Source organism: Myodes glareolus, chromosome 14, assembly GCF_982192425.1.
Source record: "Myodes glareolus chromosome 14, mMyoGla1.1, whole genome shotgun sequence".
NCBI lineage: Eukaryota > Metazoa > Chordata > Mammalia > Rodentia > Cricetidae > Myodes > Myodes glareolus.
The window spans coordinates 47,954,691-47,970,017 of NC_142039.1; the positions used below are offsets into that span (position 1 = coordinate 47,954,691).

At 41.6% G+C, this 15,327-nt stretch overlaps 1 protein-coding gene across 1 annotated transcript in view; it reads right to left on the bottom strand.

The window, feature by feature from the left end:
* Positions 1 to 15,327, bottom strand: part of Exoc2 (exocyst complex component 2) — a 170,053-nt gene that overhangs the window by 95,032 nt on the left and 59,694 nt on the right. The window contains exons 7-11 of the mRNA XM_048428015.3: positions 13,295 to 13,375; positions 5,750 to 5,895; positions 5,551 to 5,632; positions 4,712 to 4,814; positions 284 to 402 (exon numbers count right to left, since the gene is read on the bottom strand). Of these exons, the coding sequence (XP_048283972.1) occupies positions 284 to 402; positions 4,712 to 4,814; positions 5,551 to 5,632; positions 5,750 to 5,895; positions 13,295 to 13,375 (531 nt within the window). The remainder of the gene's footprint in view (positions 1 to 283; positions 403 to 4,711; positions 4,815 to 5,550; positions 5,633 to 5,749; positions 5,896 to 13,294; positions 13,376 to 15,327) is intronic.

Consider the following 15,327-nt stretch of genomic DNA (forward strand, 5'->3'; position numbering starts at 1 on the left):
GCAATGACGACAGCTACCAATATCAGGAAAATCTCAAGCTGGGCAGTGATGGCACATGCCTTTAATCCCAGCACTCAGGAGGCAGAGACAGGCGGATCTCTGAGAGTTCGAGGTCAGCCTGGTCTACAAGGTTCTAGGACAGGCCCCAAAGCTACAGAGAAACCCTGTCTCGAAAAACAGAAAACAAACAACAACAACAAAACAAACAAACAAACAAAAAACTCTCGTCACCATTCTATTAACTACTAAGCACTAACAAGTAAGCTGGAAGAGAATCTCTTGCCTTTTAGGCTCTTCATGTGGCCCTCTTTGCAGTCTTGCATGAGCTTGAGCGTCCACTTGTGCTGAGCTCCGATACACTGCCAGGCAGGGTCACCAGGCGCATGGAGGTCAGAGAGATACCTGAAAGAACAAAGGGCAAGAGGCCTCCTGTTATAAGAGCAAAGGCAAGGACTGCTGTAACAGCACTACCATTTTTTAAAGAAAAACTAAAACTCAACTAACTAGAAAAGCAGTTGTCAATATTTGCCTTTAATATTTTGTTCATAATGAAATGTATTAAATTGTTTTCACTCAACAGAAAATAATAAAGCTGTGGGTTTTTCCCTTTTTAATTTCATGTATACGCACACGCCCATATTATGTATATAGTGTCCCTGGTGTCTGTGGACTTCCAAAGATGGCTGTGGGTTCCCTGGCACTGGCAGCTGTGAATGTCTATGTGGTTACTGGAAATCAAGCCCAGGTTCTCTAGGAGAGCAGCCAGTGCTCTTAACAACTGAGCCATTTTTTGCAGACCCAGCTGCAGGCTTTTAATTCATCTCTTTACCTAAGTCAAGAACACTTAGAACTTAAGAACACTTCTTCACATTTCAACTTATTCTCACTTTCTTATTTAAAGAAAAATAAGAAAGAAAAACAAAAGGGGTAGGTAGAGGGAGAAGGAAAAGGGGGAGGGAGAGAAACAAACAGAAAGATGAGGAGAGTCGGGGAAGAAGAAACCAGCGGACCAGAGTGCACAGAGATCCACTGGCCATCCCTCTAATCTACTCCACTCCTATAAACCACATTACAGTAAGCATTAATCAAGACCCACAAAGCAAAGCTGTTCAACCTAAACCTGGGGTGGGTTTTGTTCTTTTTTTTTTATTTTTGAGAAAGAGGGAAAAATTAACTTTACATTTAAAGTCACCTCTCTCATGTGTTTCATTACTGGATAGTTATTTCATTTAACCTAGGTGGGAGCCAGCAGAGGGCACTGAGTGGAAAATCTCCCCCTTTCTGGTATGAAATACGGCCACTGGATGGCAATGTGACACTGTCCTGCGATGTCGTATGTTAGAGGCCACTGAAACTTAAGGTCTCTAACAATATGCACTTACCTCTAGGGCGTAAACTAATTCACAACTGAGGGACAATTTCTCTATGAAATGTAGTACAGATGGACACTTTCTTAACTTTCAATAGTTCTTAAAATATTTAAAGTTTTCTTTGCACAAGAAATACCCACATCCATCTAAAAAATTTAAATATATTTCAACTGAAATTTTTCTGTCAAACATTACTTGCTTGGCTCTGAGCCCTTGTATAATACACACGTGCCAACTCCAGAAGCACGCTCGAATGGGCTTACCGCCCTAAAATAGTTTCTAACCCTCAGCTTCTTTTGTCTTGAGGTTAAAAATTTGTGGTCCGTGATAAATGTTCATTGATGGTTACAAGCTGTGACCTTAGCCAAGTCCTAATCACCGTGGGGCATGCCCGCATTTCTTCAGGAGTGGGTACTCATTACTCAGACATCTCAATTAGCAGCTAATCAGTGGAGAAACAAATCCATTTTGTAATAAGTTCACAACAAACAAGATGTTGAGCAGAATCCTGGTATGCATTTAGGAACGCCCCTCGCCAACCCTGACTCTCAGGAGCTAATGGCCCAGAGGCCTGACTCCCCAGGGAGCAGCAATTCTGCCTGCCAAGCACTGAGATGGTTGTCTGTTCTCCCTGCAATTGTCCAGGGGCTGCAAACAGTTGTGTCTATGTGCTGAGTGGGAGGAAGCCAACTTAAAGGAAGGATTTACCCATGTAAAGAAGGCACCTAAGAGCCTTCCTCATTTGTGAGAACACAATCCTCAGAAGAAAACCACATTCCAACAAATTACATTTAGCTTACTATGAGGAATTCAATCCAAACAAGCTCCCCAAATCCAATCTGATTTTTCCTCTCCCACAGAGCTTGACTCTTTTATTAACTGGGATATAAATGCAGCAAATAGTAGTTTGTGTCTTTCCTTTCCTAAGAACACACGATCTGTTCTTTCCCGCGAGAACAGCAGTTGCAACACTCTCCCTATCAGTATGGCTGCCGTGCATCTGGACACTGCAGCGCACCTAGCACTTCCGTTCACCCCCAGTTCTCTGTCCACAGCAACGCAGAGCACGCTCCCTTACAGAAGCTGCTGCCTTTCCACCCTTTCCACCATGAAGACACTGGCTAAGAATGCAGTCACTGTAGCACTGGGGCCCTTAAGCAGGAGACCAGTAAATTTGCTTTGTAACTTTTAAAATTCTAAATCTCTTTAACATATACACTATGGCCCTGAATTTTTTAATAATCCTCTATTAGCTTAATATGAAACCGAAGGCTCTTAGAAATATTTATGAAGAAAAGTGAAGTTCCTGTCTCAAAAACCCTAGGGAATGTTTCCGTTAGAAAGTGTGATGTTCTGTTCTAGACTCCAGTACATCTCTTTTCATTTTAATACAAAGCTTAAAACTGGCAGTTTCATTACAAAGATCTTTGTTCAGAAGGTAGAGGTTATTGCTTTTCTTTTTAATGGCATATTGAAGAACATTTTTGAAAGAGGCTTTCTAGGAAGGTAGGGAGATAAAGACTCTTAATTCTGACGAGCACAGATTAAGTGTTTTAGAATTTAAGGAGGCACATGTTCAATGAGAATGGGCTCAACTCTGGGGAAAATAAAGGAAACCCAAAAGCATTTTCAGCCATTTTCTTTGGTGACTGAGCCGCTCCAGAAGCAGGGCCACACTGCCACAGAGAGAAGAGAGGACGCTCTGCTTCTGGCTGAGCTACAGGGAGAGGCTGTCTTCAGTTCCGCCTGGGGGGAGTTGGGCAGCACAGCAGTATACACGGCAGCCACAATCTGACACATGTGGCTGTGCCCAGGCTGTCTGGCTTTACCTGGTGCTCACAGGCCCTATCACCGCAGACATTAAAGCCAAACAGACTTGACCTGGCTCTGATCTCATTTTATTTTTCTATTCATTAATGCTAAAAATGTGGTTTTTAAAGATAATCACCAGATTTCTCAGTGCCTTCTCAATTTTGGACTCAGGAGTTCAGTGTACAGCTGGAAGCAAATTTAGCTCATTCATATGTGACAAGGGCGCTAACCCTCTGGGGCACTTGGCTGATTCGTACCGAGTTTACTTCTACTCTCTCTGCATCCAGAAAAGTTCCTTGTGTATACATTTCCTCAGACAGGCAAGGGGGGCCTGTGACACCAGGGAAGCAGGTGTCCGGGCTGTGTGTGCTGAACAAGCCCAGGTTCCTCTGCCCACTTCGGCCCTTTGGCCAGAAAGAAAACACAGATAGGACCCAGTCCAGTGTGACCATAGCCTGCATTTCCCAGCAGCAGCAGCAGCAGTCAATTTCACTGCTCTCTGCTCCATTGCTAAACCCTGTCCTACATCTGCTCCCACCGCTCCCATCACTAGAAAACATTTAAGTGCAGGTCATTAGTCCCTCCCAACAGTGTTGGGGCCAGGCCATCTTCCCAGGCCTAAAGACAGTATTTTCAATGGCCACAGGCAAATGTGTACAAATATGTAGTCTATTTCATTTTCAAGTTACTGAATTTTTAGTAGATTTCACTAAAGAAGTCAGTGAATTTGGGAAATAACAGTTTCTTCTAAAAACAGACCACACTTATGATAGCCAAGCAGAAAATAAGTCAGTATTTTTAAATCCCAGATTAAAAAAAAAATCTTATGGTTTATGTTTCATCTCCAAGTGTGTAAGTTATGCACAGATAAAACTTACAGCCTGCTCCTAACACTCCTTGGATGGATCACCTTCCCAACAACCCTGAGACGCGGGTCTGTTGCCTGTTGTGTTCGCTCTGCAGATGAAGAAACTGAAGGGCACCTGTGCGAGCTGCCCAGCATGAAAGGTTCGTTTCTACAGACATGCTCGGTCCTCAGCTTCTCTACCACCCCGAGAGGCCATCTCTTCTAATTCTAATGGTTATTTTTTAAAGTATTCCCAACCTAATATTACCACAACTGCTTCTTTCAATGATCACTACAGGCTTATAAACTGACATATTTTCACAGAAACATCCCCACACCCTTGGCTACCGTCCAGCCATCCCTGAGCTCTAACCTCCCACAGTGGAACACCTACTTACGGAGCACCCAGACCACCTGGAAGTCAGATGGAGAAACAGGTGACTGAGCGGTGAAATTGTTTTTCCTTTGGTCAGCCTGGCAGGTCATCTTTCCTTCTCATAACTGCTACCTATTTATTCATATTCAAGCAATGTTCATGTCCTATACCAAATACCTCCAAATTTCTATTGTCTTCCCTTTCACTACTTCATTACTTTCCTGATTGCCCCAAATAAGCTTTGCAAGTTTCACAATATATCCCATACATATACACAATCTGTCATAATTCTTGCAGAAGTTTTACCTTATGTAACGCTTTTGGTCATGTAAGGTTGATGGAGTCTCGAGCAATTTCTTTAGAAGTAATTCTCTTAGATCTTCAATTCCTGCTTCTACTTCAGCATAATCTATTTTTAAAAGATACAAGATTTACAGAACTGAACTTAAAATCAAATTTCAGAAAGTGGAATACTAGTTGCTTTTTGATTGAGAAGACACACAAGGGACCTTTGTGGAGGGATCAAAACACACCATCCCAAGTGTACGGGAGGCACAAGCATTCGTCAGAACTCAGTGACCTGTAACATGTAAGGTCTGTGCATTTCATTGCATGTAAGTTTCACCACAGTAAAGAAATAAATTCTGCTTTTTGAGACCTTATGGGTTTCATTCTTTTAAATTTAATAAGATCTATGGTATTTCTCCTAGTTAATAAGTTCTCAGCCATAAGATATTTAAGCTCTTCTTTTGTAAACCTGGTATTCAGAGTAATTTTTAGAAGTATTGAGCTTGCTTTAGAGTAAGATTAGAACTCATAAATACTCTGTTTCAAGACTGAAATGCATGTTTCCACATCTCTAAAATGCTTGTCACCGCTTTCTTCTAGTATGAAAGCTTTCACTAGCACTGTGGTTAGTAAGCAGCAGAGTGTCTAAGACCAGCGCCCACCATACGTGCTCATTCCCACTGCATAGCAGGAAGAAAACTTGTGACCTTATTTTGAACCAATTGTTTTACATTTTAAAGACAGCACCACATAAACGAGATCTAAGATGCAAGCAGCACTCTTTGTAGAATATACACGCCACATCCTTCTTAAAACAGCAAAGGAAAGGTCTAGAAGTAACAAAAAAAAAATCTTACATTTCTTGAAAACTTGCACCTCTGTTTTCCCAAAGAGTGACTTGGCTTTTTCATAATCATTAATGACCACATCATAATCCCCCTTGAAAAGAAGAAGCACCGTGAGATCGTCAGGAAAGAGCAGTAAGCACACTGGTTAATCTAAAATACCTTAAGGCAGCTTTAACACGGGCAGCATCTATGGCTGCACATACTCTACCTTCTGAATGTTCCGTTTAATATTGAGAGGAAGGTTGAAGAGAAATTTAAATCGCTGCAGCACATTGAGGGCATTCCTAGTGGAATCGGCTTTGTCTTTTCGACCTAACACTTCTTGAAATAATGTGTCAGCAGTGTTACTCGCTCCTGTTTCCAACAGAGGAAAAGAACATAGGTGACAGTGACCTGAATTTGAACACAAAAGCTACCTATATAGAGATCTTTCACGGTTTACTAAAATAAAATGTTTTATAAGTCCTTTCACATGTTAAGAATGGTATCTAATTAAAAGCAACAACATTTACTAAGCCTAAGTAATTTTTTCCAATGTGACTCTAAACTTATTTTATCTACTCGTCGAAATTTTTTTACCAATTGTGGGTGCTTAGGCTATTTCATTATTTTGGAGAATGAGGAACACACACACCAGTTAAGTTTTATTAATTGTATATCACACTATCAGGAAATAAATTAGAGAAGGGAAACTGTTTTCAGAAAAAGCTCTTAAGAACAGTCATGACAACTAACCCTACTTCTTGACAGAATTATCTATCCCTCTGCTGCAGGCACAGAGAATTATATAAACCTAAATGACAAAACCTTAACACAGCGTCATTACTGTTTCTTAAATCAGCTGAATCTAATAAAATTAGGTACAAGCAGGACATTTCGTAAGATTCTTTCCTTTAAAAAGCACAAATTATATGTATCACTTTAATGAATGCTGTTTTTCTAAGACAAAATTTGCTATACAAAAAACAGTTTAAATTTTGAAACATGTGAATTATTTTAATTAGCTATGAGGAAAAAAGAGAGAGAGAGGATAAACTGCTTTCAGCTGTCTGACCTGCTTGTAAAAAGTTTCTACATTATCTGGTCTAGTGACTATACTTTAAGCAAAGATGAAAACCTCACCTCGTCTCACTGGGTGGCTTGCACACCATAGCCACACTGTGGGTGGCCTGATCCTGTTAAAAGTCGTCTTTGTAACATGATTGTTTTATCTAAATAATGTTTAAATTCTGTTGAAATTTTAAAGGTCTGATATAAAAACTTCGTTTGGTCAAGAGCGCTGTCTTTCCCACATGTTATTTAATGTGCATACTAAACCTCTATTGTGGGATGAGAAGTACATTCCCTTCTTCCCACCAGGCCACGCAATGAAGGCTTGAGCGAGTATTTGAAAGTTGATTAGAATTTTAAAACTTTCTTCAAGAAAAACTAACTTAAAGCACTTGTTTATCATTTTAAAAATACAAACTTCGTGAGTTTAAGTTTGTAATTGGATAAGCTCATGGAACAGAATTTTTTTTAAAGACTACTTATTTATACGTGAAGTTTGAGTCTTACACCAGCAAATTCCTTTTTCTATGCAACGAAAGAATTTGAAGCTAACAGTCTGAGTTCAAAATTGAATTATTCTCATCATTTTAAAGTAACAAGAAATTTTCAGCTAATAATTTTAACTCCAAAAATATGAAAATAAGAACCTATAGAAAACACACTGTTAAATAACATCTATACATTTTCTAGAGATAATTTTGTAGGAAGAAATTATAAGCTATGAAAAAATTTAACTTACACCAAAATTTGTGAACTGGGAATTTGAATTTATACAATGTTGAAAATTATATAGACAACTTTTGTAAAAATTATGATACTGCCGTGATTTTTACGGCATCCACAATAAAAATTTAGTTGTTATAATTCTGACAACTGGGAGAGACAGTAAATGATAAAATATATGAGCGTAATGAAACCAGGATCTACACAGCAGATACAACCAGCAGCAGCCCCAAAGTGCTCTAAGTGTCTTTCTTTCCTAGGACGTAAGCAGACCACAGCACCGTGCAGGAGAGCGGGACTAGTGATGAAGACAAAGACATCAGCTGGGTGTCCAAAAAATCATCTGAGGGAAATCCTGCGTGTGTGCTAATCCACACATACCTGCTCCACCCTCACACAAAGAACGCTCAATCTGAAGACAACTGGTAAGCGTTTGGGTGTTCAGTGAGTGGCCACAGAACAAACGTATCTGGGTTGGATGGCCATGCCTTTGCCCGCAGGCGCCAATAGACTGGTACTGGGTCTCAAACACCCTTCCTCCTTAACTGGGAATGGCCCTCATGAGTTGATTTGGACAAAGAGTATCACTGCCTCACAGTTACACATGAGCCCCAGGGAAAACGTAATGGCAAAGCTACCATGCCCACCATAGCGGCCACTACAAGCGGCTGGACTCACAGAACAGTAATATGTGCCCCAGCGCAGCAGGGGAAGCAGTTGCTGTCACACTCCACACTGATCCATTACATGCATACCTGTCTCTTACGGCCACCAGAAAATCTAGTTTTGTCATTCTGACTGTGGTTTATAATTTCAGGCATGTTTATTTAAAGTAGACATTATGCTGTCTCCTATTTCAAAGTGACCACACTAGTCCCTTTCTTTGTACTGACAACTTGAGATGTGAGATCATAGAAGTGATTGCTGTGTGTGTGTGTGTGTGTGTGTGTGTGTGTGTGTGTGTGTGTTTTGTGTTGTGCCTCATGGGAATACAGGAGCTGGAACAACACAGGAGTTCCCAACCATCACACAGTTTGTTCCCAGGGAAAGACAAGCTATGTGAGAGTAGAAAAGCAAATGTGAAAGCAGCTGGAGAGTTAAAACACCTCAAAAATGCACACTGACATTGGCAAAGGCAGGGCCCCCCAAAGACCAAACCTACTTTGAGTGCCTCTGTTTCAACAGGCGCCAGGATGACTAGCTAGCTGCTCTCTCTAACTGACTGCTAGAACAGAATGCCTGAGACAGTGTACACTGCTTACTCAGACAGCATGCCACAGCCGGGGGCCTTACAGATCCACATCATGTGTGCGCGCGCACACACACACACACACACAGGTGTCACCAGGAATGAGAGAGCTGACGTTGGTAACTCTCATGAACCAATTGGTTTCAATACAAGCTTGGGAAAGTCTAAAATTTGGGCTGTTCATCTTTTTTCTTTTCTGAATACAACTTAATAAATACATAGCAGCCAATCAATTAGTAGAACTCAGTTTCTTTCTCACAGACTTGATTCTTATTTAGTGTTCTAAGCCTCTGGCCTGGTCATTTCATCTTATACATACTACTTGGATTAAAATACTCTGTCTCACTGCTTCAACTACCATTGCTACACTAACCCCAGCTGTGTATCTCGGGATGTGTTTGTAAATTTAAGAGTAAATCTTTACAACATTTTCACTAGACATACGATGGCAGCTCACATGCTTGCTTCCCAAGGCATGCTACTACAAAGGCAGCACACACACCACTGTGCACATGCTCACACCACTCCAAGACTGACAAGGCTTCTTCTCACTTCAGAGTGCAAACAAGTTACCTCACCTCATCTGCCCAACACTTTTTAAATATTTTAAATTTGTTCTTTGACAATTTCATATATGTATACAATGTGACCATATGCCCCCATCATTACTTTCTATAACTCACCCAGCCCCTCCTAACACATGTTCCTCCTAACTTCAGATTTTTTAAACCTATCACCTTTGTACATTTTTTATTAACCTCATTGAGTATAATTAGTGCTATCCGTATACACAAAATGTGGGGCTATCCACCGAAGCATGAAAACCTACCAATGGCCACACTGTTGCAGAAACATGCCTCTCTCCTACAGCAGCCATCAGCTGCATCAACAACACCTCAGCTAAGGGTGGAACCTCATGAGCCCCTCCCCAGTCCTCGCTGGAGTCTTGATGGCTTTCATCTTGTGCAAGTTCTGTGCAAGTTAAACCCAAGGGTCTGTGAGCTCCTAACAACACTGTCCTGTGCAGGTAAAACCCAAGCGACTGTGAGCTCCTAACAACCCTGTCCTGTGTAGGTGACCACAGCGACTGTGAGCTCCTAACAACCCTGTCCTGTGCAGGTTAAACCCAAGGGACTGTGAGCTCCTAACAACACTGTCCTGTGCAGGTGACCACAGCGACTGTGAGCTCCTAACAACCCTGTCCTGTGTAGGTTAAACCCAAGGGACTGCGAGCTTCTAACAACCCTGTCCTGTGCAGGTTAAACCCATGGGACTGCAAGCTTCTAACAACCCTGTCCTGTGCAGGTTAAACCCAAGGGACTGTGAGCTCCTAACAACACTGTCCTGTGCAGGTGACCACAGCGACTGTGAGCTCCTAACAACCCTGTCCTGTGCAGGTGACCACAGCGACTGTGAGCTCCTAACAACCCTGTCCTGTGCAGGTGACCACAGCGACTGTGAGCTCCTAACAACCCTGTCCTGTGCAGGTGACCACAGCGACTGTGAGCTAGCTCCTAAGGACATTTCCCAGCACCTGGCCCACATCCTCTGGTTCTTCCAATCTTTTCACTTGCTCTTCCACAACAAAAAGAAGGTTCGCTGACCAACATTGGGAGCAACACAAATCTGTATGTATAAACACACACACACACACTTATTGAGAAGGCAGTTTGACAACAGAACTATTTAACAAAACAAGAAAAGGTTTCCCACTAGGATTTAAGACCTTTTCAGCCATGGGTTTCACACCAGGGACAAGCCTAAAAATCCCAAAGACGTTGGTTCCCCCCAGAATTGTCCTGCCACTGTTGCACTGGTGCATATATCTTGTCTGGCGGGTCAGTTTGATAGCATGCTGGGTCCAGTTCTAGGTAAGACTGTATTGATACATTTTCTACTCCAAAATTATTCAAGTCAGGTGGTGGTGGTGCACGTCTTTAATCCCAGCACTCGGGAGACAGAGACAGGCAGATCTCTGTGAGTTTGAGGCCAGCTTGGTCTACAGAGCAAGTTCCAGGACAAGCACCAAAGAAACAGCACAAAAGAAAGCTACAGAGAAACCCTGTCTTGAAAAACAAAACAAAACAAAATAAACAAAAAGCAAAATACAAAACTATTTAAAGCTCATTTGCCCAATTCAATACAAGGAGGTAGAGTGAGTGATAGGAAGACAGTCAGTGATCAACTCTCAGGAATTCCAGTCTCAGGTTACACAGAAACTGAAAAGAACTTTTCCTCTATATCTCCTCACCTAACCAGCTCCCTTTTCCTTTGTTTAAGGCTAGAAATGTAAATGTCTCACAGATCATTTTCCTCTTATTATTTTGCACATAGACAACCAATGATCCAATACTGCCACCTTTACATGCCCTACCATACTTTATTTCATCTGCTAAGCTCACTGACTGTTGCCCTTTACCTGGTCTCCTACTGAATCTACAGTGGTACTACCTAGCCTACTCTCCTCAGCACTCCACCACATGGGGCCCTCACTATGAGCCCTTTAGGGGCTCACCACCTTCAAGACTAATTCTACATTAAGGAGAACTTCACTGGGCTCAGCAGGCATCAGTCACTCCTGACTCACTGCCCTGCAACCTATCTATCCCTTTTCTAGAGCCACTGCCTCCCTTTCAGGCTGCAGGAGACACACCTGTATCCACCTAGCTCACTGCCCACCTGCTGGTCTCTGCTTATCTATCTGGCTGCGTCCTACTTCTCTTTTAAGGCACAGTGATGATTTTCCTGTTTCTCACTTTGAGGCTAAGGGGAAATGAGCACTATGCTGAGGATGAACCCAGAGCCTCCCTCGTGCTGGGCAAGTGTTATACTGAGACACTCCACCCCCAGATTCCTTACATTTCAGTTAGGTGCTCTTTGTGTATGTTCTAGATAGACCCCTGGATTATCACCAGTAAGACATGTATTGTTGCAAATAACACTGCATAATTCAATAACCGGCTTACATGTCTATATTTTCCAAGTAGTTACACACAAAGCACAGGTTCTATTTTTATAGCCCTGTGATATATACTAATGAGTGCTCATTAAATGCTTATAGAACCAAGGACTAAAGCTCAGGATTTGAGACAATGACTGTAAGTCCAGGTCTCTGGCCTCCATCTTTGGAGAACCCGTCCCTATGCCTGCCAAACCTTGACCCCTCCCCGGAGGAGAGTCAAGACAGTTCGCCAAAATCTTGACCACTCCCCCAGTCTATTTAAACTGTTCCCACAGAAAGTCTCCTCCTGGTCTCTTTCCTCTCCTCCCGGTGGTCACCTGCCTTCACAGCTTCCCAGTTCCCCCTTGGGGCCACCTGAGAAAGCAGGAATCCCATTAAACCTGGATATTTTTTAATTTGGCTTGTTGTGATTTGGCTTGATTGGGATTTTTGTGTCAGCAGAGAGCTTGCTTTAGGAAAATTCCTAACAATGACAAGTATTTTTTTCTACCCAAAGAGGCACAGCACAGTATACAAAGGCCTTATGAGTAACCATGGCAACAGATATACAAGCTGAAACACAGCAAAGTGATTTTAGTAGTCAGTAGGAACTATGTCAGTGCCGGTGCTATATCACCGTTTAAATTACCTAAGTAATCTCATTCTTTTGTACAAATGCTATAACTTGTTGACAACTCCAGAGATGCAAATAACACCCGTGGGGAGAAAGCACCCTTCCAAACCTTCAACAGATCTAGCAGCACTGACACTGAAAAGGCTTTGGGAAATATTTGGTAAAATTCTGAATATATTCATTTTAACAAAGTTTGTAACTTGGTCTCAGAAGCAAAAGCACAGCAAGCCCCAAGGCAAGCAACAACCACAGGAGTGATAAACAAAGGGAAAGGCTTTAAGTCCTGTTAAATGCAGGCTGAGAATGAAATGTCCAAGTATTCCAATTCTAACACCAAGGAAAGCCTACACCAGAGTTAGCACTCTTTCCACAAAATACTTCCTTACTGACATCACTAGAGCTATGAAGAGATGGTTACATAAAGACAGAATGTTCTACTCATGGAACTAAACCAAGCTATAAATACAAAACTAACTTCCTATCATAATCCTGGTTTGAAAAATCTCTAAACATCTATGTGAGGTTGCCTGATTTTTTTTCATCCCTTCTTTATAAGGAAATCATATACTCAAGGAGATTCTTATGGACATCACTGCTTCAGACTGCATATTGACCACATGTGTGAAATATAACTTACATTTAAGACACATTACATACAATAAAAATTAATTCATCTGATGAGTTTCCTCTCAATTATTAGGGCAAGTAGTTTGGAAGGTCAGAAAAGGAACAAAAGGGAAAGTGGAGGAATCCCCAAACGTGGGGTCTGTGGGGCCTATAACTTTTACAAAATGTTTCAGAGTATATCCTGGTGGGGAAACGCAGAGCATACATAAGTAGACAATGCTGGGCAGCTGCTGGGCAGGGGCTGGGGCTCTGCACTGTGCACTGCACATCTGACAGCTGAGACTCAGGTGTCCACTCGGCGGAAACCCTGGCTGCTGTCTCGGTGCCCTTCTGTTCCAGGGCAGCAAATGACAGTTCCTAAGGAGTACAGTAAAATGCAAGCAGGTTCCCTTCACTCTTCCCACAGCCCTCCAGGCTCCTTAAGTCCTTGTTTAGAAGTGAGACTAAAGCACAGCTTGGGAGTGGCCCTGGGAACCCCTCAGCTTGTTACAAAGGCCACTGCTAGTTTTGGGTAGTGGTGCAAACTTACTGTTGAGGACATTCTCCAATCTCTGTGTCATGGATCCTTCTACTTTTTCAGTTCCGTCTGCTTCGAGTTTTTGATGGATAGCTGGGAAAAACAAACACACCTGGTTAAAATATGGGCCACTTCCATGGACAGAAAGATAGTTCATCAAAATAACACTTTGAAGCCATTTTTACAAATTATTCTATCATTTCCACCATTCAAGAGGAACATATATATGCAATATTCTGAAATGGAAAAAAAACCCCACAGATAATAGCATTAACGTCACTCACAGCTTCACATTGTTCAAGCAGCACATAACACACTCGCCTAATCTTAAGACACAGTGAAAAAAAAAAGGAAAAGAGAAAGTGAGATTTCAGGCACTGCAGGTCTTTAGCATGGCCTTCTAATGTGGCCACAGAAAAAAAGTTTTATTTCTCAGCTTTACTTTGTAAAATAGAAGTAACGTTACTTGGATTCTACCAAGCTCAAGAAATTTAATTTGGGGCCCAGACTAGAACGTGGGGAATATATATTACTTCTCTTATATTCACAATAATTTCCTGGAAGTTCCAAGGAAACATTTTGCAACACATATCAACGCACCAACTCTGGAGAGATAGTGTGAGAGTTGTTTACATCCCTTGACTCTGATAAAAATATTGGTGAATGAACCACTTAGTAATACATGTTTGAAGCTGTTACCTAGAGAAAAGCGGAGCTTTCAAACAGTTATCAGGTAAGAAGTAAGACTATAATTTCAGATCTTATAGCGGTGGCACAATGAAGACAGCAGAGCAAGCACTGGATAAACTGGGACCATGCACTAAATGCTGCAGTTCTGAGACGCACGTGCCACCCACTGACAGGGAGGCACATCCCGGAATTTCTAACTGAAAGGTGAGAAAACTGTTGCCCTACACAATTGAACATGCTTGGGAAGGTAACAAAGCCCAACTTGGACGTGAACTCAGGCAACCTGGCTACAGGCCTTCAAAGCTCATCCCATGCTGCCCACACAGCATAGCGCCTAACTCACACAGCCTAGGCGTCTGTTTGCATGTCTGTAAAATGAGGCAGTAAATTTACTGTGCCTTAGGGAACTGTATTCGCTCATAATGAAGAAGTTTCTCCTCCAAACAGTGGCAGAACCAGCCTGGAGTTCTAATTTTCCACACAATCTGCTAAAGTGAAAACCCAAATCTAAGATGTGTCACTCTGAGGTCTTTCAGAATTAACATAATGAAATAAACATCACTCTTAAACATTAGGTACTCACTAACATTCAAATGGTGAGTCTGTTGCAGATTCTGCTTGATGACCTAGGCACAGGTACCAGATTTACACTACACAAACATTCAAACAAGGCTGCTTCATGCAAATGTGGATGTGTTTATTTCTTTTATGAGACCTATATAAATCAATTTGACCCACTGGTCTTTTAAAAAACTCAAGAATTAAATGCAGCGTTCAAATGCTTATGAATATGTTCTCAATTCCAGAGAACACTTATTTTTCTGCTTCTTATAATTAGTTTTTAATCCTTATTTTGTCCTCAATACTACATTTTTCTGTAATGTAGGCTCAGTTCTGTTTTAAATTCTAAAAAAAACAGACTGCTCCTATATTGAATTGAATAGGCACATCCATAAAAAGAAAAACAAACACATGGGAGAGGAATACTCACTACACATTTTTAATTGTCTTTACTGATTTGGATAAAGAAAAAGTGTTTACTGTCTCGAACTTAAATTATATGGTAGAAGTGACCCAGAATATTCCTGTACATCAAAGCTTAAACTTACATTCAACTTGTAAAGTTAAATGGAAGACAATGTTCCTACATCTAAGCATGAAAAGCTAACCTAGAAAGACTGCTCCAGGGAGCAGATCTGCCCACACCACATTTAATGCTGCTACAATGTTCGGACAAGTTTAGTTGCAAAAGCAGGACTCACATGTGCATCTCACTGTGCGGGACCACGCATGGCCTGTCCTAAGCAGGAAGGAAGTACATTTTACACATGAATGTTATTCTCTTAAGTCAAAAT